At 42.4% G+C, this 27,872-nt stretch overlaps 1 protein-coding gene across 2 annotated transcripts in view; it reads left to right on the top strand.

Annotated features, from left to right (window-relative positions):
* Positions 1–1,203: 1,203 nt before the first annotated feature.
* The window catches only part of LOC121584056 (transmembrane protein 161B-like), a 38,832-nt gene continuing 12,163 nt past the window's right edge, over positions 1,204–27,872 (top strand). Inside the window, exons 1-3 of one of the 2 annotated variants that reach the window (XM_041899885.2) lie at positions 1,204–1,616; positions 21,117–21,220; positions 25,110–25,193. In XM_041899885.2, the coding sequence (XP_041755819.1) occupies positions 1,614–1,616; positions 21,117–21,220; positions 25,110–25,193 (191 nt within the window). In that variant the 5' untranslated portion in view covers positions 1,204–1,613. The remainder of the gene's footprint in view (positions 1,617–21,116; positions 21,221–25,109; positions 25,194–27,872) is intronic. The other variant, XM_041899884.2, reaches the window with a different exon arrangement.

Genomic DNA, 27,872 nt, shown 5'->3' with positions numbered 1-27,872 from the left:
ACTAACATCACAAGTCAACTTCGTGTTACCCTCACCGACTCAACAGCACCCAACATCTTTTCCACCCAACCTGATACCACGTATGGATAAGACAAAAGGATCCACTTTCTCCAAAAATATCATTCCCACTGGACCAAACTCATCTTTATCATAACCATGTCTATTGATGCAAGGCTCAGGCTCCAAGCTCCTCACCACACCTTCCACCCCACTTAAATGTCCATTATTAAATTCCATTTCACCTCCAGAACTCGGTCTGGCACACAGCTCACTCTGTTTGTACTTAACCTCATTCTTCTTCGACACACCATCTCTCCCTCTATCGCCATCCCCACCAGATTCAAATTCAACCTCTGCTTTTCCTCCTTCCCGCCCTGAAATCCACCTTTCCGTATCCCTGTCCCAAAACGAATCTTCTCCCGCCTTTGCTAGCATCCCAGTTTCCCATCTTAACTCCATGATAAAAGATACATTCCCCAAAGCAAAACTAAATAGCATGTTTGAAGGAGAGCAAAACGGAACCGATTAAATAATGAAACAGCACAGACAAAACAGAGTAAGGTAGATAACTCTTCTTTATATATATATATATACTATTTATTTTATCATTGTTAATAACATTTAAGCCCTGGAAAGCTGTGGTGTCATTTAAAAACAAGGAACCGATTTAATAAATGCACTTAATTTGCTGATGCTGCAGCAGTGGGGAGAGGACCGAGGCGTGCAAGTGAAGGCTGCACACACGCAGCAGCAAAGCGGGCACACACACACAAACAGGGAAGTCGCTAGGTCAACCAAAAGTCACTGGGGCAGCCTTAAAATTAAAAATTGTCGCTATACTCTTTTACCAATAAAATTCGCTGGAGTAGTCTGAAAAATCGCTAAATCTAGCGACAAAGTTGCTAAATTGGCAACACTGAGCCCATCTCGAAAATAAAAGTCACGTGTAACTTAAAGTCTTCCGTTTTAGGGGTCCTTAGTTACATTTATTGTGTTGTATATAATGCCGTAATAAAATCAAGAAATTACAATAGAAAGTATGCCATATATATATCACTTTTCTTGAATACGGTTTTCAAGGATTAAATACAAAGCGCAAGTCTTTTGTTTCAAGGAAAGTAACGCCCACATAGGTAATACTGTAAACTGGCATATCCATTGACGCCTATTAGCATGATCTACTCCAGTTGAAAACTGTTTCCACTAGTTACCCCAGCCACAAAGTCAAAATTGGCTATATCGTAAAAATTCATGAAAACAACAATTTGCTTTTTGGTCTTAATTTAAGGTTAGTGTTAGGCATAAGGTTAGCAGTGTGGTTAGGGTTAAGATCACATCTTAAGAAGATAAACTGTCGAAATAGTCGGGGTTTATGACTTTGTACTGTGTTAATTGATGACGACCGTTGAAAACACTCGAACCGAGATTAAATTAATGGATCATTTAAATATAATTGCAGCAAACGGGCAGCAGTTTGATTTACAAATTCATTACTCTTAAATATTACTAACTTCAGAAAAGGCTTATGTGCTCCGCGACGCTCGATTTTCGACTCCGGGAGCTTTATGTGACAGTTGTCGGCGTTGAGTCCTTTTCAGCACCACTGCATCAACATGGTGAGTATCCTATGGCTACAGTAGCTAGCCGTTAGCTTGATATCAGAGCTAATACAGCTGCACTGCAGCAATGGTTCGCATCTTGATATAGCTAGAACATGCTAATATACACTGTAGTGTTTCACAACAAGTTGTAATATTAGCTAAATGTGCAGTTCCAAGTCATGCATTCGGTTCCTGTGCTAACTAAGTTAGCAAACGTTAGCTTGGCATCCCCCTTGCTAGTTAGTAGCTAACGTTAACTAGCTAGTTACTGTAGCTAGCTACTGGCAGGTAGTAAATCTCAGACACCTGTGCAGTGAATGCTAATATCACTAACCAATGTTTTTATCAATCTTATTCTGACAACTGCATAGATTGCTAATTTGGCGCTCGTGATGCCCAGCAAATTGAACCGTGCTAGTTTGCTACCTTCACTTTGTTTATCGCTCATGAGAACGTTCCGGTAGGGAAAGGTGTTTCTCACATCTAGAACACTCGTTTCGACCTCAATGACCTCCGTGAGGTGGTATGTTTTCGGGTTATTTTCTACCTATTCGGAGCGACGTGTGTATACTGTGATACTGCTTTTTGATGAGCCATACACAAAGCCTCCTTCACTCATGCTGCTAAACATGCCCTCGTAAAACTGACTATCCTACCGATCCTTGACTTCGGCGATGTCATTTACAAAATAGCTTCCAACACTCTACTCAGCAAATTGGATGTAGTCTATCACAGTGCCATCCGTTTTGTCACCAAAGCACCATATACTACCCACCATTGTGACCTGTACGCTCTCGTTGGCTGGCACTTACTACTAATTCATATTAACATTTTAGTCATTTAGCAGACGCTCTTATCCAGAGCGACTTACAGTTAGTGAGTGCATACATTATTATTATTATTTTTTCATACTGCCCCCCCGTGGGAATCGAACCCACATACCAACTGAGCTACATCCCTGCCGGCCATTCCCTCCCCTACCCTGGACGACGCTGGGCCAATTGTGCGCCGCCCCATGGCCAAGCCCACTGGCTCCAGGTCATCTATAAATCATTTCTAGGCAAATCACCGCCTTATTTTAGCTCATTGGTCACCATAGCAACACCCACCCGTAGTATGCCTTTCAGCAGGTATATCTCACTGGTCATCCCCAAAGCCAACACCTCCTTTGGCCTTCCAGTTCTCTGCTGCAAATGACTGGAAAGAACTGCAAAAATCTCTGAAGCTGGAGACACTTATCTCCCTCACTAACTTTAATTATCAGTTGTCAGAGCAGCTTACCGATCACTGTACCTGTACACAGCCCATCTGAAATTAGGCCACCCAACTACCTCATCCCCATATTGTTATTTACATTATTTATTTTGCTAATTTGCACCCCATTATCTCTATTTGCACATCATCGTCTGCACATCTATCACTCCAGTGTTAATACTAAATTGTAATTATTTTGCACTATGGGCTATTTATTGCCTCACCTCCATAACTTACTACATTTGCACACACTGTATATAGATTTTCAATTGTGTTATTGACTGTACGTTTTGTTTATTCCATATGTAGCGCTGTGTTGTTTTTATCGCACTGCTTGGCTTTATCTTGGCCAGGTCGCAGTTGTAAATGAGAACTTGTTCTCAACTTGCTTACCTGGTTAAATAAAGGTTAAATAAAATAAAATGATAAAATATGTAATGGAAGCACAGGTGTGAGCTATAGGACACCAGGTCAGTGTCACTAAGGATGCACTCACTCACTAAAGTTGGTGGTTGATATGCCAGTTATAAGAGGTTTATAACACAGAGATCGTCATGGAGATACCATTTCTAATGCAATTCGTGTCTTTTTTTTACATTTTAGTAATTTAGCAGACGCTCTTATCCAGAGCGACTTACAGTTAGTGAGTGCATACATTTTCATACTGGTCCCCCGTGGGAAACGAACCCACAACCCTGGCTAAATTGTCATCTGTGATGGTCAGTGGGACAGACTCAGAAAGTCACTGATTTGCCTTATGTGAGCTTGCTGCTCTCATGCACTCGGCCCTCGTTTCAGGGGTAAGTTCACTGTAGTAAGCTGTTTTAAAGGGATGCACTATGGCTGCACAATAGTAAATAATATGGATAATAGTCTAATAATAATCAATCTATGCACATGTAGCACACCGTGATTGTGTTGTTCAAAAGTGACATAGTGCCTTCGGAAAATATTCAGACTCCTTCCCTTTTTCCACATTTTGTTACGTTACAGTTTTATTCTAAAATTGATTAAATAAGAACATTTCCTCATCAATCTACACACAGTACCCCATAATGACAAAGCGAAAACAAGTTTTACATAAGTATTCAGACCCTTTGCTATGAGACTCGAAATTGAGCTCAGGTGCATCCTGTTTACGTTGATCATCCTTGAGATGTTTCTACAACTTGATTGGAGTCCACCTGTGGTCAATTCAATTGATTAGACATGATTTGGAAAGGCACACACCTGTCTATATAAGGTCCCACAGTTGACAGTGCATGTCAGAGCAAAAACCAAGCCATGAGGTCGAAGGAATTGTCCGTAGTGGTCCGAGACAGGATTGTGTCGAGGCACAGATCTGGGGAAGGGTGCCAAAACATTTCTACAGCATTGAAGGTCCCCAAGAACACTGTGGCTTCCATCATTCTTAAATGGAAGAAGTTTAGAACCACCAAGACTCTTCCTAGAGCTGGCCGTGCGGCCAAACTGAGCAATTAGGGAAGAAGGGCCTTGGTCAAGGAGGTGACCAAGAACCCGATGGTCACTCTGACATAGCTCTAGAGTTCCTCTGTGGAGATGGGAGAACCTTCCAGAAGGACAGCCATCTCTGCAGCACTCCACCAATCAGGCCTTTATGGTAGAGTGACCAGATGGAAGCCACTCCTCAATAAAAGGCACATGACAGCCCACTTGGAGTTTGCCAAAAGGCACCTAAAGGACTCTCAGACCATGAGAAACAAGTTTCTCTGGTCTGATGAAACCAAAATTGAACTCTTTAGCCTGAATGCAAAGCGTCACATCTGGAGGAAACCTGGCACAATCCCTACGGTGAAGCGTGGTGGCAGCATCATGCTTTGGGGATGTTTTTCAGCGGCAGGGACTGGGAGACTAGTCAGGATCAAGGGAAAGATGAACGGAGCAAAGTACAGAGAGATCCTTGATGAAAGCCAGCTCCAGAGCGCTCAGGACCTCAGACTGGGGCGAAGATTCACCTTCCAACAGGACAACGACCCTAAGCACACAGCCAAGGCAACTCAGGAGTTGCTTCGGGACAAGTCTCTGAATGTCCTTGAGTGGCCCAGCCAGAGCACAGACTTGAACCCGATCGAACATCTCTGGAGGGACCTGAAAATAGCTGTGCAGCGACACTCCCCATCCAACCTGACAGAGTTTGAGAGGATCTGCAGAGATGAATGGGAGAAACTCCCCAAATATAGGTGTGCCAAGCTTGTAGTGTCATACCCAAGAAGACTCGAGGCTGTAATCGCTGCCAAAGGTGCTTCAACGACGTACTGAGTAAAGGGTCTGAATATTTATGTAAATTAGTTTTTTCCCGTTTTACAGTGGGGGAAAAAAGTATTTAGTCAGCCACCAATTGTGCAAGTTCTCCCACTTAAAAAGATGAGAGAGGTCTGTAATTTTCATCATAGGTACACGTCAACTATGACAGACAAATTGAGGAAAAAAAATCCAGAAAATCACATTGTAGGATTTTTTATGAATTTATTTGCAAATTATGGTGGAAAATAAGTATTTGGTCACCTACAAACAAGCAAGATTTCTGGCTCTCACAGACCTGTAACTTCTTCTTTAAGAGGCTCCTCTGTCCTCCACTCGTTACCTGTATTAATGGCACCTGTTTGAACTTGTTATCAGTATAAAAGACACCTGTCCACAACCTCAAACAGTCACACTCCAAACTCCACTATGGCCAAGACCAAAGAGCTGTCAAAGGACACCAGAAACAAAATTGTAGACCTGCACCAGGCTGGGAAGACTGAATCTGCAATAGGTAAGCAGCTTGGTTTGAATAAATCAACTGTGGGAGCAATTATTTGGAAATGGAAGACATACAAGACCACTGACAATCTCCCTCGATCTGGGGCTCCACGCAAGAGCTCACCCCGTGGGGTCAAAATGATCACAAGAACGGTGAGCAAAAATCCCAGAACCACACGGGGGGACCTAGTGAATGACCTGCAGAGAGCTGGGACCAAAGTAACAAAGCCTACCATCAGTAACACACTACGCCGCCAGGGACTCAAATCCTGCAGTGCCAGATGTGTCCCCCTGCTTAAGCCAGTACATGTCCAGGCCCGTCTGAAGTTTGCTAGAGTGCATTTGGATGATCCAGAAGAGGATTGGGAGAATGTCATATGGTCAGATGAAACCAAAATATAACTTTTTGGTAAAAACTCAACTCGTCGTGTTTGGAGGACAAAGAATGCTGAGTTGCATCCAAAGAACACCATACCTACTGTGAAGCATGGGGGTGGAAACATCATGCTTTGGGGCTGTTTTTCTGCAAAGGGACCAGGACGACTGATCCGTGCAAAGGAAAGAATGAATGGGGCCATATATCGTGAGATTTCGAGTGAACCTACTTCCATCAGCAAGGGCATTGAAGATGAAACGTGGCTGGGTCTTTCAGCATGACAATGATCCCAAACACACCGCCCGGGCAACGAAGGAGTGGCTTCGTAAGAAGCATTTCAAGGTCCTGGAGTGGCCTAGCCAGTCTCCAGATCTCAACCCCATAGAAAATCTTTGGAGGGAGTTGAAAGTCTGTGTTGCCCAGCGACAGCCCCAAAACATCACTGCTCTAGAGGAGATCTGCATGGAGGAATGGGCCAAAATACCAGCAACAGTGTGTGAAAACCTTGTGAAGACTTACAGAAAACGTTTGACCTGTGTCATTGCCAACAAAGGGTATATAACAAAGTATTGAGAAACTTTTGTTATTGACCAAATACTTATTTTCCACCATAATTTGCAAATAAATTCATTAAAAATCCTACAATGTGATTTTCTGGATTTTTTTTTCTCAATTTGTCTGTCATAGTTGACGTGTACCTATGATGAAAATTACAGACCTCTCTCATCTTTTTAAGTGGGAGAACTTGCACAATTGGTGGCTGACTAAATACTTTTTTTCCCCACTGTATATTTGTTATAAATTAGCAAAAGTTTCTAAAAATCTGTTTTTGCTTCATCATTATGGGGTATCGTGAAAAAAGCAACAATTTAATCAATTTTAGAATAAGTCTGTAAAGTAACAAAATGTGGAAATAGTCGAGGGGTCTGAATACTTTCCGAATGCACTGTAGGCCTACACATAATTCTTTGACTGCTTTTGATGATGTTGTATGTTGTCTCTGTGAATCCATATTGCTAGTAGTGAGAAACATTTTCTGCGAGGAGAACCTTGAATCTTCCCACCAACTGCCAGCTTAACCAGAGAGCAGGGGGCACCCAGGGCTTCCCTCTCTGGGCTCTTGTTGGTTTCAGGTGTAAGATGGCAGGCCTTCAGTTAGGGGATTGAACTCTGAGGTGTTGGTTATCTCCCGTGTTCCCCAGGCTTCGGAGTCCTAGAGTCCCCTATTGTGAATGGTCACGACCCATCCAACTGTATGTATGTGCGTGTTTGACCCATCCTGCCTGTATTGTCAGATATACTAGAGGTCTTATTTCTCAAGATATCAGATGAAGAATAGGCCTAAATTGACACATAAATGGGTCCCTGTCCCCCCTGTGGAGGTATTGACTTTGGCTTTAAGAGTTCACTCTGCACTATGTGGTGCCTACCTGGGATCTCTCAACCACACACACATCTCCCCTCTCTATTCCCTCCATCTTCTCTTCTTACGCATTCTCTACCCACCTCTCCCTCCACTCTCAAATCCAGTGGTAGTCACTCTGTTTACCAAATGCCTCCATTCCTCAGTGGTCAGGTCTGAATCAGGAGACCAGTGAACTAGATAACTTATTCTCTCTAACATGCGTTGTTGTTGATACTCACTGAGCCTCAAAAAGGTGCTACATCAGCAGATTCTGCAGTAGAGTACTCTTGGAGGGGAAAGTGAGTTAAAATTAGCCAATACAAATGCACAGTAAACACAGTAAAACAGTCACCCTTTCACTCACATTTCTTCTCCCGCACTTTTATGACCTAATTTCCTCTATTGGGGTAGCAGTCTCCCCAGCTGATGGAAAAGGGTTCTCCAAGGCTTTTTGATGTAATCAGAGCCAGACAGCTAGGTGAACGGAGAGAGAGGATGGGTCTTGGTGGCTTTTGGTGTCTGGCTCTGCGTTTGGAGGTGATAATTGTAATCATATGGGAGAGTTATTGCTATGTAATATGCCCAACAAAAAACTCTGAAGTGTGCTATTCGAAGGCCTATTTTCACAAACACACGTGCTGATATGACTAAGCCCACTTATTAGGGTAAATGTTGGACTACCCTACAGTGAGGGGATAAAGGAACAGCACGATACGAATGATTCTAACCAGCCTGTTTAAGGGAATATTGAGCTGTACGTTTTGAAATTGACCCCCCTGTGCTAAAGCTGGCTATCACTGTCAGCTTTCTACTGTGGACTGCTGCTTGTTCTCAGCTGAGCATCATAGGTGCTAAGAGTCGGACAATCGTTTTTGTAATGCACTGAGGGCATTTTGTGCAAGTGCCTCAAATGTGCCAATAAAATGGTCTCACGTCTTTGTTACTGCAGTTGTATATCATAATTTACCTTTTAATTAACATAAACACGTTTAGCATCTCCTGGCTTCCATGCGTAGCCTACAATCCACTGATGGAGACCGTTGGAACATCTACATTTTAAAAAGTCTAAGAAATCCATTTAATATAGCCTACACCATCACAATAAATCCATTATTTATTTTAGGTAGGTCTAAAGAAACATGATATGAAGAATAGGTAGCCTATTTCAGAAAAACAGAATAGCATACTCTGAGTTGTCCTTATGTTAGGCCCTGATCTGGCTGTGCCATATGGCTGTGGGCTACACTAGTTCATTTAGCAGACAAGATTTGTTTAGAATTCCGTGGCATCATTTTATAGTATAAAGAATACAATTGAACATAGCTGAATAAATAGAAAGGACATTTTCTCCAAAAGATTTCAGACGGAGTGCGCACATGCAGCTATTCTGTGTTGAGCAGTTAACATAGAAAAATGTCCTCATAGATGCTTAATTGAGTTATTTATGCCACTTTAGTTGTGATACAAATGTTAGGCTATATGTTTAGATTTTTTATACATTCTAAAGCTGCATGATGCGACTCTAATGATGATTTGAAAATAGTTGCATGAAAGGCATGCGCTCTGTTTCTTGTGCAGGCTGCACACACTTCATCAGTCTCTCATTCACAATTTGACAAGCACTTGATAATATTCTCATCCATCAGACTATTCTTAATTTAATCTGGGTTTTACATATTGCATTTTTTAAACATTATTTTTGATTTAGAATGAACCACAAAAAAAATTACTCATCCGTAGCCTGCACTTGAATTGCAAATTGAGGTTAGGTGCCGAATTGATATAGCCTAATTAGCCTACTCCTGTCTATACAGAAATACATACAATAATTCAAAATAGGCTACTAAAGCATGATTTGGCCACAGAAGATCATTACCTTCTTTAAAAAAAATAAGTTGTGGATTGTTTTAAATCGTATTGCCTACAGTCGGAAGGAAAGCAGCGCGCGAAATATGGGCAGATTATTGTTGCGTTGCGACTGTCTGCGAAAAGTACAGAGGCCAAGCCAGGCATATCGCAATATTTGAAAATACAATCGCAGAAAAACATAGTTTGGAAAGCAAATGGTTATTGCTGTAAAGAGAAGATAATGACTGTCTTTTTTAGTTAAAAAAATTCTCAACTTAATTGAGCGAATAACAGTATAGCCTATCTTATTGCCACCAGCTGAGAGCATCGGCAATATCCCAGGTGAGTGCGCACTGCGCATATTCGCTATTTATCATTGTTGGGTCAATGCTATTTAAAAGTATGTTTTTTTACAATTCCTCCTCCAGTTTAGGTGGACGTCATATTATATTTGTGTCTCCCCTTCTCGTAGGCCTATTATATGGACAACACCGTTTTTATTGATCTGTTTGTCAGTGTCAGCAGAGGAGGCTACCCTGTAATTTGTTGTTTATAAAAAAGATTATGCTGTCTCCAGTCATATAAAGTGTAGTAGAATTGCTTGAAATGTGTTCATAAAAGGCCACATTTTTCCCATGCAAAGAAAGAAGAAACGTATCTGATATAGCCTAGGCCTACTCTACACGCGCTCAGCCATGCATTGAATGGTATTTTTTTGCGAACAGTGAGTTGGTTATATTATTAGCCTAAATTATGACTATCCAATCTACCCATCACATTACAAATAGTTGGCTATCTTACGTAAGTCTGCAAATGTGATGATACATGGAATGCTTTATTGTAAAGGTGAATTTTTATGGTGAAAATTTGCTTCACCAAATTTGAAACTCATGGGCCGCCTATGTATGCCAGGTAGTAAAGCAAATTAATGTGCTACATTTTTAAGAGTTGAGTAAATATAGCAGCACGAGAAAGCTGGGATTCTCTTTTAAATAGTGGGCAGTCAAAACAATTTTTTCACATGCGATTGCGCAATTACTGGGCTTATAAGAACACCTTTCACTAGGCTCTCTGTAGGCTATGTGCTCTCTAACCATGTTCCAGGGGTCCTAGGCCTATAAGCTATGTTTTGAGTTATTTGGCCACTTTAGTTGTGATACATACCTTATCAAAACGTATAGGCCTATGGGCTAGGCTACATGATGTGTGCGACTATGATTTGAAAAAGTCGCAAAGAAAAGCCATGTGCTCTTTCTTGCCTTACTACACATGCTGGGCGTCATTCAAAAGTGATAATACATAATTGACAAGTGATAATTGTGTCACCCTTGTCTTTACATATACTAAATAATACAGTTGAAGTCGGAAGTTTACATACACTTAAGTTGGAGTCATTAAAACTTGTTTTTCAACCAATCCACACATTTCTTGTTAACAAACTATAGTTTTGGCAAGTCGGTTAAGACATATACTTTGTGCATGAAACAATTAATTTTTCCAACAATTCTGTACAGAGAGATTATTTCACTTATAATTCACTGTATCACAATTCCAGTGGGTCAGAAGTTTACATACACTAAGTTGACTGTGCCTTTAAACAGCATGGAAAATTCCAGAAAATGATGTCATGGCTTTAGAAGCTTCTGATAGGTTAATTGACATCATTTGAGTCAATTGGAGGTGTACCTGTGTATGTATTTCAAGGCCTACCTTCAAACTAGGTGCCTCTTTGCTTGACATCATGAGAAAATCAAAAGAAATCAGCCAAGACCTCAGAGAAAAAATTGTAGACCTCCACAAGTCTGGTTCATCCTTGGGAGCAATTTCCAAACGCCTGAAACGCCACGTTAATCTGTACAAACAATAGTACGCAAGTATAAACACCATGGGACCACACAGCCATCATACCACTCAGGACGGAGACGCATTCTGTCTCCTAGAGATGAACGTACTTTGGTGTGAAAAGTGCAAATCAATCCCAGAACAACAGCAAAGGACCTTGTGAAGATGCTGGAGGAAACAGGTACAAAAGTATCTATATCCACAGTAAATTGAGTCCTATATCGACATAACCTGAAAGGCCGCTCAGCAAGGAAGAAGCCACTGCTCCAAAACCACCATAAAAAAGCCAGACTACGGTTTGCAACTGCACAGATCGTACTTTTTGGAGAAATGTCCTCTGGTCTGATGAAACAAAAATATAACTGTTTGGCCATAATGACCATCATTATGTTTGGAGGAAAAAGGTGTTGATTGCAAGCCGAAGAACACCATCCCAACCGTGAAGCACGGGGGTGGCAGCATCATGCTGCAGGAGGGACTGGTGCACTTCACAAAATAGATGGCATCATGAGGAAGGAAAATTATGTGGATATATTGAAGCAACATCAGGAAGTTAAAGCTTGGTCGCAAAATGGGTCTTCCAAATGGACAATGACCCCAAGCATACTTCCAAAGTTGTGGCAAAATGGCTTAAGGACAACAAAGTCAAGGTATTGGAGTGGCCATCACAAAGCCCTGACCTCAATCCTATAGAACATTTGTGGGCAGAACTGAAAAAGCGTGTGCGAGCAAGGAGGCCTACAAACCTGACTTAGTTACACCAGCTCTGTCAGGAGGAATGGGCCAAAATTCACCCAACTTATTGTGGGAAGCTTGTGGAAGGCTACCCGCAACGTTTGACCCAAGTTAAACAATTTAAAGGCAATGCTACCAAATACTAATTGAGTGTATGTAAACTTCTGACCCACTGGCAATATGATGAAAGAAATAAAAGCTGAAATAAATAATTCTCTCTACTATTATTCTGTCATTTCACATTCTTAAAATAAAGTGGTGATCCTAACTGACCTAAGACAAGGCATTTTTACTAGGATTAAATGTCAGGAATTATGAAAAACTGAGTTTAAATGTATTTGGCTAAGGTGTATGTAAACTTACAACTTCAACTGTATGTGTGTGTAATTCGTTTTGATTTAGAATGGACCATTATCATGCACCTGTCGGAACATGTAATCTATGCACTTAAATAGCGAATGGAGGACGCTTTTCTCACGGTTCATTTTCATACCAGCCAGTAGGCTATACTCCTGTTGCAAAGCAATGTGGTTAATATTAGGAAAGTTGAGAAATAAAAATAGCAGGCTTATCTTAATAGAAAGCTGATAGGATCCCCTTTTTTAATAGAGGCCATCAAAATCAAATCAAATTGTGTTTGTCACATGCGCCGAAATCAACAGGTGTAGACCTTACAGTGAAATGCTTACTTACAATCCCTTAACCAACAATGCAGTTTTAAGAAAAATAAGTGTTAAGTAAAAAATAGATAAGTAAAAAAAATATATATTAAAGAGCAGCAGTAAAATAACAGTAGCGAGACTATATACAGGGGGTACCAGTACAGTCAATGTGCGGGGGCACAGGTTAGTCGAGGTAATTGAGGAAATATGTACAATACCATTCAAAAGTTTGGGTCACTTAGAAATGTCCTTGTTTTCCATGAAAACATACATGAAATTAGTTTGAATGGGAAATATAGCAAAATGCATAGGAAATGTAGTCATTGACAAGGTTAGAAGTAATGATTTTTAATAGGAATAATAATTGTGTCCTTCAAACTTTGCTTTCGTCAAAGAATCCTGCATTTGCAGAAATTACAGCCTTGCAGACCTTTGGCATTCTAGCTGTCAATTTGTTGAGGTAATCTGAAGAGAATTCACCCCATGCATCCTGATGCACCTCCCACAAGTTGGATTGGCTTGATGGGCACTTCTTACGTACCATACGGTGAAGCTGCTCCCACAACAGCTCAATAGGGTTAAGATCCAGTGACTGTGCTGGCCACTCCATTATAGACAGAATACCAGCTGACTGCTTCTTCCCTAAATAGTTCTTGCATAGTTTGGAGCTGAGCTTTGGGTCATTTTCCTGTTGTAGAAAGAAATTGGCTCCAATCAAGCGCCGTCCACAGGGTATGGCATGGCGTTGCAAAATGGAGTGATAGCCTTCCTTCTTCTAGATCCATTTTACCCTGTACAAATCTCCCACTTTACCACCACCAAAGCACCCCCAGACCATCACATTGCCTCCACCATGCTTGACAGATTTACATTTACATTTTAGTCATTTAGCATACGCTCTTATCCAGAGCGACTTACAGTTAGTGAGTGCATACATTTTCATACTGGCCCCCCATGGGAAACGAACCCACAACCCTGGCGTTGCAAGCGCCATGCTCTACCAACTGAGCTACAGGGGACAGATGGCATGAACCACTCCTCCAGCATCTTTTCATTTGGTCTGCATCTCACAAATGTTCTTCTTTGTGATCCGAACACCTCAAACTTCTATTCGTCTGTCCATAACACTTTTTTTCCAATCTTCCTCTGTCCAGTGTCTGTGTTATTTTGCCCATCTTAATCTTTTCTTTTTATTGGCCAGTCTGAGATATGGCTTTTTCTTTGCAACTCTGCCTAGAAGGTCAGCATCCCGGAGTCGCCTCTTCACTGTTGACGTTGAGACTGGTGTTTTGCTGGTACTATTTAATGAAGCTGCCAGTTGAGGACCTGTGAGGCGTCTGTTTCTCAAACTAGACACTCTAATGTATTTGTCCTCTTGCTCAGTTGTGCACCGGAGTCCCACTTCTCTTTCTATTCTGGTTAGAGCCAGTTTGCGCTGTTCTGTGAAGGGAGTAGTACACAGCGTTGTACGAGATCTTCAGTTTCTTGGCAATTTCTCACATGGAATAGCCTTCATTTCTCAGAACAAGAATAGACTGACGAGTTTCAGAAGAAAGGTCTTTGTTTCTGGCCATTTTTTGAGCCTGTACTCGAACCCAAGATTGCTGATGCTCCAGATACTCAACTAGTCTCAAGAAGGCCAGTTTTATTGCTTCTTTAATCAGCACAACAGTTTTCAGCTGTGCTAACATAATTGCAAACGGGTTTTCTAATGATCAATTAGCCTTTTAAAATGATAAACTTGGATTAGCAAACACAACGTGCCATTGGAACACAGGACTGATGGTTGCTGATAATGGGCCTCTGTATGCCTATGTAGATATTCCATTAAAAATCAGCCGTTTCCAGCTACAATAGCCATTTACAACATTAACAATGTCTACACTGTATTTCTGATCAATTTGATGTTATTTTAATGGACAAAAAAAATGCTTTACTTTCGAAAACAAGGACATTTCTAAGTGACCCCAAACTTTTGAACGGTGGTGTACATGTGGGTAGAGTTAAAGTGACTATGCATGGATAATAAACAGAGAATGCCAGCAGCATAAAAGAGACAGTGGGTGGGGTGGGGTGGGGTGAAACAATGCAAATAGTCCGGGTAGCCTTTTGATTAGCTGTTCAGGAGTCTTATGGCTTGGGGGTAGAAGCTGTTAAGAAGCCTTTTGGACCTAGACTAGGCGCGCCGATACCGCTTGCCGTGCGGTAGCAGAGAGAACAGTCTACGACTAGGGTGTCTGGAGTCTTTATGGCCTTCCTCATACACCTGCTGGTATACAGGTCCTGGATGGCAGGAAGCTTGGCCCCAGTGATGTACTGGGCCGTACGCACTACCCTCTGTAGTGCCTTGCGGTCGGAGGCCGAGCAGTTGCCATACCATTCAGTGATGCAACCAGTCAGGATGCTCTCAATGGTGCAGCTGTTGAATGCTTTGAGGATCTGAGGACTCATGCCAAATCTTTTCAGTCTCCTGAGGGGGAATAGGCTTTGTCGTGCCCTCTTCACGACTGTCTTGGTGTGTTTGGACCATGAGAGTTTGTTGGTGATGTGGACACCAAGGAACTTGAAGCTCTCAACCTGCTCCACTACAGCCCCGTCGAGGAGAATGGGGGCGTGCTCGGTCCTTTTCCTGTAGTCCACAATCATCTCCTTTGTCTTGATCAGGTTGAGGGAGAGGTTGTTATCCTGGCACCACATGGCCAGGTCTCTGACCTCCTCCCTATAGGCTGTCTCATCGTTGTCGGTGATCCTAAACCTGTTGTGTCGTCTGCGAACTTAATGATGGTGTTGGAGTCGTGCCTGGCCATGTAGTCATGGGTGAACAGGTAGTACAGGAGGTGACTGAGCACTCACCCCTGAGGGGCCCCCATGTTGAGGATCAGTGTGGCAGATGTGTTGTTACCTACTCTTACCTCCTGGGGGCGGTCCGTCAGGAAGTCCAGGATCCAGTTGCAGAGGGAGGTGTTTAGTCACAGGGTCCTTAGCTTAGTGATGAGCTTTGAGGGCACTATGGTGTTGAACGCTGAGCTGTAGTCAATGAATAGCATTCTCACGTAGGTGTTCCTTTTGTCCAGGTGAGAAAGGGCAGTGTGGAGTGCAATAGAGATTGCATCATCTGTGGATCTGTTGGGGCGGAATGCAAATTGGAGTGGGTCTATGGTTTGTGGGATAATGGTGTTGATGTGAGCCATGACCAGCCTTTCAAAGCACTTCATGGCTACAGATGTGAGTGCTACGGTTCTGTAGTCATTTAGGCAGGTTACCTTAGTGTTCTTGGGCACAGGGACTATGGTGGTCTGCTTGAAACATGTTGGTATTACAGACTCAGTCAGGGACAGGTTGAAAATGTGAGTGAAGACACTTGCAAGTTGGTCAGCGCATGCTCGGAGTACACGTCCTGGTAATCCGGCCTTGTGAATGTTGACCTGTTTAAAGATCTTACTCACATCGGTTACGGAGAGCGTGATCACACAGTTGTCCGTAACAGCTGATGCTCTCATGCATGCTTCAGTGTTGCTTGCATCGAAGCGAGCATAGAAGTAATTTAGCTCATCTGGTAGGCTCGTGTCACTTGGCAGCTCGCGGCTGTGCTTCCCTTTGTAGTCTGTAATAGTTTGCGAGCCCTGCCACATCCAACGAGCATCGGAGCCGGTGTAGTACGATTCAATCTTAGTCCTGTATTGACACTTTGCCTGTTTGAAAAATGTTCTCACGCAATTGCTTAGCCTTAGAAATGTTGCGCAACATCAGCTCACTGGCTCTCATGAAGTGTTTGATTTGATTTTCGATTGCATTTGCATTGATGTCAGAGTGATTAGATGGACAATGGATCACTGAGTACTAGGCCATTAGAGACTGGCAGTTAGCAGGTTTGGTAGACTATTAATGACCATCAGCAGCATCAGAGCGCAGTTTTGGAGTAGCCTAGTTACTGGGACTAAATGGAATTTGACTATGGTCATGACTCGTGACCGCAAATGTGGCGGTAATATGGTCACCGTAACAGCACTTCCCTGCTGCTTAGCCTGCTCCTTTGAACTATAGTATGAATTGATTAATTTTTGGACTTCGGGGGAATGTGCTCTTCTGTATTGTACAATGTATAAATCAGAGGAGGCTGGTTGGGGGCGCTATTGGAGGACGGGCTCATTATAATGGCTGGAAGGGAATTAATGGAACGGTATAAAACACATCAGGTGGCGACACTCATCTCTGCGTGCCTGGCAGATATCTCAGCTTGGATGTCGGCCCACCAACTCAAGCTCAACCTTGACAAGATAGAGCTGCTCTTCCTCCCGGGAAGGCCTGCCTGCTCAAAGACCTCTCCATCACGGTTGACAACTCCACAGTGTCGCCCTCCCAGAGTGCAAAGAACCTTGGCATGACCCTGGACAACACCCTGTCGTTCTCTGCAAACATCAAAGCAGTGACTCACTCGTGCAGGTTCATGCTCTACAACATCCGTAGAGTACGACCTTACCTCACACAGAAAGTGCCGCAGGTCCTAATCCAAGCACTTGTCATCTCCCGTCTGGACTACTGCAACTCACTGTTGGCTGGGCTCCCCGCTTGTGCCATCAAACCCCTGCAACTTATCCAGAACGCTGCAGCCCGCCTGGTTTTCAACCTTCCCAAGTTCTCCCATGTCACCCCGCGCCTTCGCACACTCCACTGACTTCCAGTTGAAGCTCGCATCCACTTCAAGAGCATGTTGCTTGCCTACGGAGCAGCAAGAAGAACTGCCCTTCCCTACCTTCAGGCTATGCTCAAACCCTACACCCCAACCCAAGTTCTCTGTTCTGCAACATACTGGTGGTCTCTTGGCCCTCCCACTCAGCCCAGTACAAGCTCTTCTCTGTCCTGGCAGTAGATGAAGTGAATACTCTCAAAGCCCAATTCCAAAAGCCTTTTGAAATGTCCAACAACTCTCCTCCACAATACATAGCAGAAAGCGCAACATCATGAACTACAATATCTGTGGATTTTTAGGAAAATAAGCTTACATTTACTGTCATGTGTTCTGTTTTGGTCAGGAGGACCAGGAAGGTGAATTGACATTGAGATGAACAAGTAACCTAGCTAGCACTCTTTCCCTGGCCCTGTGTCAACTCAGTTGAAGGTCACTGTAGAAGTCGGCCTGCCCTTCCCAAATTGATATAATCTAATCAAAACGTCAACAAGACGTGTTCCTATTCTTTGCTTTGCAGTGAACACTGTTTTAATCAGACATTATTGCATGTTACAGAAGAATAATAGGCTATTGTGTTCTTAAAATGAACAGCCACAACACTATCTCCAAATTGTGGGAACTCATCTAAGGCCTATGTATCCTGGGCCCAGTAATACCACACGGTTTGTTAATGGGGCACTGCAAAGAGGGTATTATTCCATGTAGGCCTACTTAAGCCCACAACTTCCACCCTGTATAGCTTTGGCTAGGCTATAATTAAGCCCAAATCATCCATACTGGAAGAGAACATGCATACTAAGCCAAATGAATGATGCGCTCATCAGAAGAGAAGGCCACAGGTTGGATCCCATACTCATGGTCTAAATGGCTGTGAACATTAGTCACTGTTAAGAGCAGGGACTCTGAATATTGTTAAAGAGTTGATGACTGACAGCACCTCTCAGCCCTCTCATTTCGTAAGGTATTTACAACATGGTGCTATCGACTAGCCTATCTGTGTGTTTCTCTTGGTTTGACACCATCCTGTCTTGCCAGTACTGTTGTTAGGTCCCCTTCGTTTGCATCGCTTCTGAGAGACTTCTAAATGGAGGCTGGTCTGCAATTTGAGATGGAAAATTTGAACGCCCCAACCTTGCCACCCACTGCATTCCCAGACACGTTCCGTTCATGACTGAAAAGAGGTCCACACTTCAGAATCCTCCCACCCCACACAGTCTTTCTGAGCTGCATGCCAGATACTCTCTGGCTGGAGTGTTAAGGTGTGGTCTGGGTTGGTGCTATATCAGTAGCTAGCTAAGCATGTCGCATAAGGATTGTCCACGTCTTATGGCCCAGTAGTTTGACTACACCATCCATCCCGTTATGTTGGTATGCTGCTAGAGACGACTGCTTTTTCTGCAGAAACCCATAACGCCCTTTAGGTGAATCATTTGGAAACAGTGGAATACATTCCAATACTACTGTATTTTGCCGCTCTCAAATCTGCAGTTATTCTCAATTTAGCTGTCACTTGATCACTGAAAGTTTGAGTGATAGATTTCTGTGTTACATACACTACTGGTCAAAAGTTTTAGAACACCTACTCATTCCAGGGTTTTTCTTTATTTTTACTATTTTCTACATTGTAGAGTAATAGTGAAGACATCAACACTATGAAATAACACATATGGAATCATGTAGTAACCAAAAAAGTGTTAAACAAATCAAAATATATTTTATATTTGAGATTCTTCAAATAGCCACCCTTTGCCTTGATGACAGCTATGTACATTCTTGGCATTCTCTCAACCAGCTTCATGAGGTAGTCACCTGGAATGCATTTCAATTAACAGGTGTGCCTTCTTAAAAGTTAATTTGTGGAATTTCTTTCGTTCTTAATGCGTTTGAGCCAATCAGTTGTGTTGTGACAAGGTAGGGGGGTATACAGAAGATAGCCCTATTTGGTAAAAGACAAAGTCCATATTATAGCAAGAACAGCTCAAATAAGCAAAGAGAAACAACAGTCCATCATTACTTTAAGACATGAAGGCCAGTCAATACGGAACATTTCAAGAACTTTGAATGTTTCTTCAAGTGCAGTCGCAAAAATCATCAAGCGCTATGATAAAACTGGCTCTCATGAGGACCGCCACAGGAATGGAAGACCCAGAGTTACCTCTGCTGCAGAGGATGAATTCATTAGGATGAGTTATCAGCCTCAGAAATTGCAGCCCAAATAAATGCTTCAAAGAGTTCAAGTAACAGACACATCTCAACATCAACTGTTCAGAGGAGACTGTGTGAATCAGGCCTTCATGGTCGAATTGCTGCAAAGAAACCACTTCTAAAGGACACCAATAAGAAGAAGAGACTTGCTTGGGCCAAGAAACACGAGCAATGGACATTAGACCGGTGGAAATAAACTCCAGAGTGGCGCAGTGGTCTAAGGCACTGCATCGCAGTGCTAGCTCTGCCACCAGAGATCCTGGTTCGAATCCAGGCTCTGTCGTAGCCGGCCGTGACCGGGAGACCCATGGGGCGGCGCGCACAATTGGCCCAGCGTCGTCCAGGGTAGGGGAGGGAATGGCCGGCAGGGGATGTAGCTCAGTTGGTAGAGCATGGCGTTTGCAACGCCAGGGTTGTGGGTTCGATCAAATAATGTATGCACTAACTGTAAGTCGCTCTGGATAAGAGCGTCTGCTAAATGACTAAAATGTAAAATGTAAATAGAAATGTGTCCTTTGGTCTGGAGTCCAAATTGGAGATTTTTGGTTCCAACCGCTGTGTCTTTGTGAGACGCGGTGAAGGTGAACAGATGATCTCCGCATGTGTATTTCCCACCGTAAACATGGAGTGGTTATGGTGTGGGGGTGCTTTGCTGGTGACACTGTCTGTGATTTTATTTAGAATTCAAGGCACACTTAACAAGCATGGCCACCACAGCATTCTGCAGCGATACGCCATTCCATCTGGTTTGGGCTTAGCCAAATTGAGATGGTTTGGGATGAGTCGGACCGCAGAGTGAAGGAAAAGCAGCCAACAAGTGCTCAGCATATGTGTGAACTCCTTCAAGACTGTTGGAAAAGTATTCCAGGTGAAGCTAGTTGAGAGAATTCGAAGAGTATGCAAAGCTGTCATCAAGGCAAAGGGTGGCTATTTGAGGAATCTCAAATATAACATATATTTTGATTTGTTCAACACTTTTTTGGTCACTACATGATTCCATATATGTTATTTCATAGTTTTGATGTCTTCACTATTATTCTACAACAATAAAGAAAAACCCTTGATTGAGTAGGTGTTCTTAAACTTTTGACCGGTAGTGTACATTTAACTTTTCACAGAGGATGAAACACCATGATTTAATGACTCCTCTACATTTGGAAGACTGTATATGTGTACTATACACTGAATATACCAAACATTAGGAACAGCTTCCTAATATTGAGTTGCACCCCCTTTTGCCCTCAGAACAGCCTCAATTCGTCAGGGCAATGACTCTACAAGGTGTTGAAAGCTTTCAACAGGAATGCTGGCACATGTTGACTCCAATGCTTCCCACTGTTGTCATATTGGCTGGATGTCCTTTGGGTGGTGGACCATTCCTGATACACACAGGAAACTTGAGAGTGAAAAACCCAGCAGCGTTGCAGTTCTTGACACACTCAAACTGGTGTGCCTGGCACCTACTACCATACCCCGCTCAAAGGCACTTAAATAGTTTGTTTTGCCCATTCACCTTCTGAATGGCACACAATCCATGTCTCAACTGTCTCAAGACTTAAAAATCATTCTTCAACTTGTCTCCTCCCCTTCGTCTACACTGATTTGAAGTGGATTTAACAAGTGACATCAATAAGGGATCATAGCTTTCACCTGGTCAGTTTGTCATGGAAAAAGCAGTTGTTCCTAATGTTTTGCACATATTTGAATATAACTTGATTTGTTTTCCCTCCCTTAGGGTGTGATCGGTGTGCAGCTGGTGGTTACCATGGTAATGGCTAGTGTCATTCAGAAGATCATACCTCATTATTCCTTCGCAAGATGGCTGCTCTGCAGCGGAAGGTAATGTAGAAGTCTGTACCTTCTGTTTCTATCGGTGCTTTATTGGTTTCTGACGGTGCCATGATTTAATCTCCTCACTGGTGTACCCTTCAGAACAATTCATTTCAAAGGATGCCTAACAATGTGAAACAGATTGTTTGCTCAACTTGTAAACAGTCTTTCTGTCTTCAAGTTGTCTGCTGAAAGCACATTTTCTGAAAACACAAAAAAAAAAAAAAAAAACATAATTAGTAGTATTGCTTAGACCAAAGGGCGTCATCAGCTATTGGGACGACCCGAGAGGACGGGGAATAAAAATAAAGCGCCCGCCTCGTTTCCTCTAATTACAGTGTGGAAAAAATGTATTTTATCCCCTGCTGATTTTGTACGTTTGCCCACTGACAAAGAAATTATCAGTCTATAATTTAAATGGGAGGTTTATTTTAACAGTGAGAGACAGAATAACAACAACAAAATCCAGAAAAACGCATGTCAAAACTGTTATAAATTGATTTGCATTTTAATGAGGGAAATAAGTATTTGACCCCCTCTCAATCAGAAAGATTTCTGGCTCCCAGGTGTCTTTTATACAGGTAACGAGCTGAGATTAGGAGCACACTCTTAAAGGGAGTGCTCCTAATCTCAGTTTGTTACCTCTATAAAATACACTTGTCCACAGAAGCAATCAATCAATCAATCAGATTCCAAACTCTCCACCATGGCCAAGACCAAAGAGCTCTCCAAGGATGTCAGGGACAAGATTGTAGACCTACACAAGGCTGGAATGGGCTACAAGACCATCGCCAAGCAGCTTGGTGAGAAGGTGATAACAGTTGGTGCGATTATTCGCAAATGGAAGAAACACAAAATAACTGTCAATCTCCCTTGGCCTGGGGCTCCATGCAATATCTCACCTCGTGGCGTTGCAATGATCATGAGAACGGTGAGGAATCAGCCCAGAACTACACGGGAGGATCTTGTCAATGATCTCAAGGCAGCTGGGACCATAGTCACCAAGAAAACAATTGGTAACACACTACGCTGTGAAGGACTGAAATCCTGCAGCGCCCACAAGGTCCCCCTGCTCAAGAAAGCACATATACAGGCCCGTCTGAAGTTTGCCAATGAACATCTGAATGATTCACAGGAGAACTGGGTGAAAGTGTTGTGGTCAGATAAGACCAAAATCGAGCTCTTTGGCATCAACTCAACTCGCCGTGTTTGGAGGAGGAGGAATGCTGCCTATGACCCCAAGAACACCATCCCCACCGTCAAACATGGAGGTGGAAACATTATGCTTTGGGGGTGTTTTTCTGCTAAGTGGACAGGACAACTTCACCGCATCAAAGGGATGATGGACGGGGCCATGTACCGTCAAATCTTGGGTGAGAACCTCCTTCCCTCAGCCAGGGCATTGAAATTGGGTCGTGGATGGGTATTCCAGCATGACAATGACCCAAAACACACGGCCAAGGCAACAAAGGAGTGGCTCAAGAAGAAGCACATTGAGGTCCTGGAGTGGCCTAGCCAGTCTCCAGACCTTAATCCCATAGAAAATATGTGGAGGGAGCTGAAGGTTCGAGTTGCCAAACGTCAGCCTCAAAACCTTAATGACTTGGAGAATATCTGCAAAGAGGAGTGGGACAAAATCCCTCCTGAGATGTGTGCAAACCTGGTGGCCAACTACAAGAAACGTCTGACCTCTGTGATTGCCAACAAGGGTTTTGCCACCAAGTACTAAGTCATGTTTTGCAGAGGGGTCAAATACTTATTTCCCTCATTAAAATGCAAATCAATTTATAACATTTTTGACATTAGTTTCTCTGGATTTTTTTGTTGTTATTCTGTCTTTCACTGTAAACCTACCATTAAAATTATAGACTGATCATGTCTTTGTCAGTGGGCAAACGTACAAAATCAGCAGGGGATCAAATACTTTTTTCCCTCCCTCACTGTAGTGCCAGATGTGTTTTTGAGTAAACAGCTCCTCAGAACACACTTAATAATTCATCAGTGCTTGTTTTTTTTCAGGGGGCTTTGTCCCAAGCTGGATGCCCATAGTGTCGCTCCAGAGATCCGCAATTAAGTTTCCCATAATAAACAAGGCAACAGAAAACATGTCGTGCCTCACAAATTATGCAACGCCCCCCTTGGGCCAATTGAGGTATCCTGTATGACTAAAACATTTCAGTAATCGTGTGTGACCACAAATTATCCATTATATTGACCAGATACTCAAGTTGCCTCTCTAACAATTAAAATAAATGTCTTCAAAAATGGAAGGCAGTTAGCCTTTGTAGCAGTCTCTTTAGCTAATCCTCTCCCTGTACTCCATGTGATGTGCCAAAGAGACTGTCCATTCTTGCCATCTTCAAATATGAACATTCTATCATTAATGTGCTCGAGGAGAACATAGGCTTTGATCCTGATTCTATCACCCTCACAACTATCCTCCAATCACAATAATTATGCAAATATTGGAACTTTATCACTTCTTTCTCCACAGAATACGTTGGTATACGGTTGCTAAGCAACAATTTTTTTGTTTGTCCAGATGAAACCAGTCTGTCAAAAGTTGATGGCTCAAGTCTAAATTCTTGAAGTAAATACATCCTGCAATTCCAACCACAAAATGTCTTAGTTTTGATTTTGAGCCTCAAAATACAACTTGCCTAGCTAACAGCTAAGTGTTTGTTTTTGACTTTGTTAAAAATTCCAATTCAATTTCCAATGTTATTTCCAACAACCAAATATTAATGTTATTTCCAACAAATCCAGTGCATATTAAACGTTGAGATTTCCGAAAGGCCAGTCTCTGGCAGTGATGAGGAGTGGCAAGGACTGGAATGTTAGCTTAAGAGACTGGTACTCAGACTAGAAGGCAGTCGGGAGGAGGCATTCTAGCCAATGAGGGGGCAGATATGTGTGTGAACAACAGGCACAACTCTGATATAAAGTATTTTTTTCTAAAAGTTGCCAGGATGTGATGTCTACTTATCAGTACACTCGTAACAACCTAAGCACTACGAAACTTATATTCGATCAAGTAAGCCACACGTAGCAAATAAGCAATTCAATGTTTTGTTAGCCAAATTCGACACACTCTCATTGACCTCCATACAAAAATTCCTCGCTTGGTGAGTGACAAAACTAAAAAATGCTACCTGCTGGATAACACATAGTTATCCTTCTCTATCTTCGCCTCTTCCTCTCTGGTGTGACACCCATTTCAGTTAATTACTATAGCTTGCGCCTTGGGCCAATCAGTGTATATTTGTAAATGCCGGATCTATATGGCAAGATGCATCATTCATCAAGTTTCATGACAATCAGGACAGTGCTGTTTGAGATATCGCGTGTGACTAACGTATGAATGGATGGACGGATGTACGGAGACCTATCCACAGTCCACAATATTAAATCCAAGCCCTCCACCCCTCCCTCCCTAATGCCTAAGCCTCTCACAGCTTGTGACAAGTGGGTTTCTAAACAAAGTTAGAGGTTGCGTGAAATCTTTGTCTTCAAAAGGCTGCTCTTAAATTAGCTCTTGTTTTAAGTCCAGTCCTCAAGGAACACAATAACTAGCCTCTGGTGTCAGGAGTGTATTAGTTGACTTGAATACGTTAAAATGCTTTGAGGGATGTCTTAGTCCTATGTGTATTTTGTTAGGTAAATGATCTCAAAATCCAGCTCATTTGCTGATTGATGGTCCTACTCATGTTAAATCATGTAGGCCTGGAACCACAAACTATTGTCCTATAAAGCATAAAATCATATATGCCTACTTTTTGAAGCCATTTTCCTTTTTTGAGTATGGTGAGGGATTATGTCACCAATGGTGTAGTTCTAAAACTAACCTAGATTACTCACTTGTCTCCTTCCTTCCTCTGTCTCCTCTCTCCTTCCCCAGTCTTCGGTGGTACCAGCACCCTACGGAAGATGAGTTGAGGAGCCTTGCTGGAAAACAACAAAAAACTAAGAGCAAGAAGGACCGGTAAGGAGGCAGGCTGAGGAGGGTGGTGGGTGGGGACGGCAGTGGCACATAGGGGAGCAAGTGGTGTGTCTTTGATCAGGCAGGAATTAAAAGAGGAGAGGCAGATGTTTGAGAAGGGTGGAGAACACAGGCGCGTCAACAGAGAGATGAAGCGGATGTGTTTAGGAGGCTTGTTTAAGGCCTGTTTGAAGTGCGAGGACTGAAGGAATTTTTTTTTTTTTGCACGTGAGTAAAGCTAGCCTTTGCTAATTACAATGAGCTCTGACTATCTTGTGGTAGTGAGTTAAAGGGATACTTCAGGATTTTGGTAATGAGGCCCTTTATCTACTTCCCCAGTCCAATGAACTCGTGGATACCATTTTTATGTCTCTGTTAGGGCTGACCCCATTTAGTCGACTGGTTGATTGTTTGGTCAATAAGCTGTTGGTCGACCGAGATTTCTTTAGTCGAGCAGTAGCAAAACAATAATAATCATGGTGTACACGACGCCTGTCTGATTCATGCCTGTCTAAGTGGACTGATCCATTGTGGAGGCCGTGGGGATGGCACAGTCCATCAGTCTAAGACATTTGCTACTGAAATTGTATATGGTTATATTATGTAAGAACAATGGTGCAAATAATATTTTATAGCAAACGCGCTTTCTCCCGCTTTGGATAGTGGTCGCTGTCTGTGGTTCTGAAACACATCAGTGCGCTGTTGAATTGGAGCCTTTTCCTAGACCATGTTACTTTGTGCATAATAGCAAAGTTAACCAGCATATTGGCGTTGAGAACAATGCGGCGGAGGCAGCAGCGGAGTTAGGAGACGAGAAAACAGCCCTTGCCTTAATTGTCTAAGAAAAGTGAGGAGAGAGGAAACCCCAACTTAATTAGGTCTATAATCAATAGCCTAACTGTTAAATGTGCATGAGTGCAAAGGGTGGCTACTTTGAAGAATTTCAATTATAAAGCATTATTTTGATTTGTTAAACACGTTTTTGGTTACTACATCATTACAAATGTGTTATTTCATACTTTTGATGTCTTCACTATTATTCTACAAATAGTAAAAATAAAGAAAAACCCTGGAATGAGTAGGTGTGTCCGAACTTTTGACTGGCTATCATTTATTTGTTCATGTCGTCACACAGCATTGGAGTCATTCATGATTTGAAATGCAATCGAGCATTTTAGTTTTAAAATAAAATAAGGGACCATTGAATAATTAGCGTTAACAATAAATTGGCCTAAACCGTTCCATTTAGGAAATTCAATTTCTTGAATGAATGCGACTATTTTTTGTCTTTGTTGTCATAAAGGCTTTACAAAGAAAAACATTAAAGCAGACGCTCTGGTATGCTTATCATTTATTTAGTGTTGTTTACATTGTTCCAAACGGTCAGAAAAATTATATTGTAATCTAACAGCACCTGCTTGGCACACATAATATGCACGCAGCGCTTGCTCCTTACCTTATTTTTCTTGATCTCCAGTATTTTCTACAACAAGTCAAATGTATTCCATCACATCAGACTTCCCCTTTACCTCCTGAGCAACCAGTAAACATTCCCCATTTCGAGTTTATTTGTCACGTCCTCTGCATCCATTTTGCTGTCACATGTGTTAAGGTGTTCAGAGTTTGTTATAACCAATTTATTGATGTGATTATGATATGCTATAGGTCAGGCCCTATTGGTCACGTTCATGTGATGCATTAGTGTGTCACGTAAAGAGAGCAATTGTTTAGGGAATAGGGAATGTTTTTCCTATACAAATTAGGGATTTCGGTAACAACTTTTCAGTCAGAAATGGCTGTACTTATGTTGCCGCTTCTGCAACACGGACAGCGCGATACACACTGTTGATGTTCTGTGGTGGTCGCTGCAGGAGGGAGGAGAGAGAGACAATGGGTGCTAGTCACTCACTGTTTTTTCTAACACAGCGCAGCAAGTCTGAGCCAGGCACAGCACAATCAAATCAATTGCGTCGTACTCCCTCTAGTCATTTGTGTGTCTTAATTATTTCATCAAACAGTTCGCTTAAAGCATCAGACAAGCTCAGTGCATATAGTTGATTTGATTTAAACACATAGAATGTGTCTATATATGGAAAAATACAACTTTTTGTTGGGGACAGCCCTAGTCTCTGTGTCCAGCATGAAGGAAGTTAGAGGTAGTTTTGCGAGCCAATGCCAACTAGTGTTGACTGGAAGTCTATGGTTATCTATAGCATGGACACAGAGGAACTTTAAAACTTGTGACTCTCTACTACAGAGGTGGATCGGGGCATGTTGCCTCCTCTGCTTCCTGAAGTCAACAATCAACTCAGTAGTGTATGAACAGCAGTTTTTTCAGACTCCAACAAAACAAGGTGTATCCCCACATGTCAGGGGTCATGACGATGCTATGACGAGTTCTGAAGGTAGGCCTGCCATGTAATGTCTTTAGTACATAATCTGTATGGCCGTCAGTGGTAAAATATCATATTCCATATCTCCATTCTGTGTTACTTCCTTTAGCCTCACAGAAAGCAAGGTGTGGCAATGTGAAATGTTCTCGAACATTTGAGAATTGAAGTGTATGAAGTTGATGCTATCTAGATTCACGCTGGGAGCCATGAGGTAGTCCTTGTCCATTTCTTAGGCTTCCACGAGGCAGGTCATAGTTCAACGACACACGTTTGCTTATGCTTCAAAAGA

This window comes from Coregonus clupeaformis, chromosome 16, assembly GCF_020615455.1.
Source record: "Coregonus clupeaformis isolate EN_2021a chromosome 16, ASM2061545v1, whole genome shotgun sequence".
Lineage (NCBI taxonomy): Eukaryota > Metazoa > Chordata > Actinopteri > Salmoniformes > Salmonidae > Coregonus > Coregonus clupeaformis.
The sequence above is the reverse complement of the archived record's forward strand: the minus strand, read 5'-3'. Positions and strand labels throughout refer to the sequence as shown.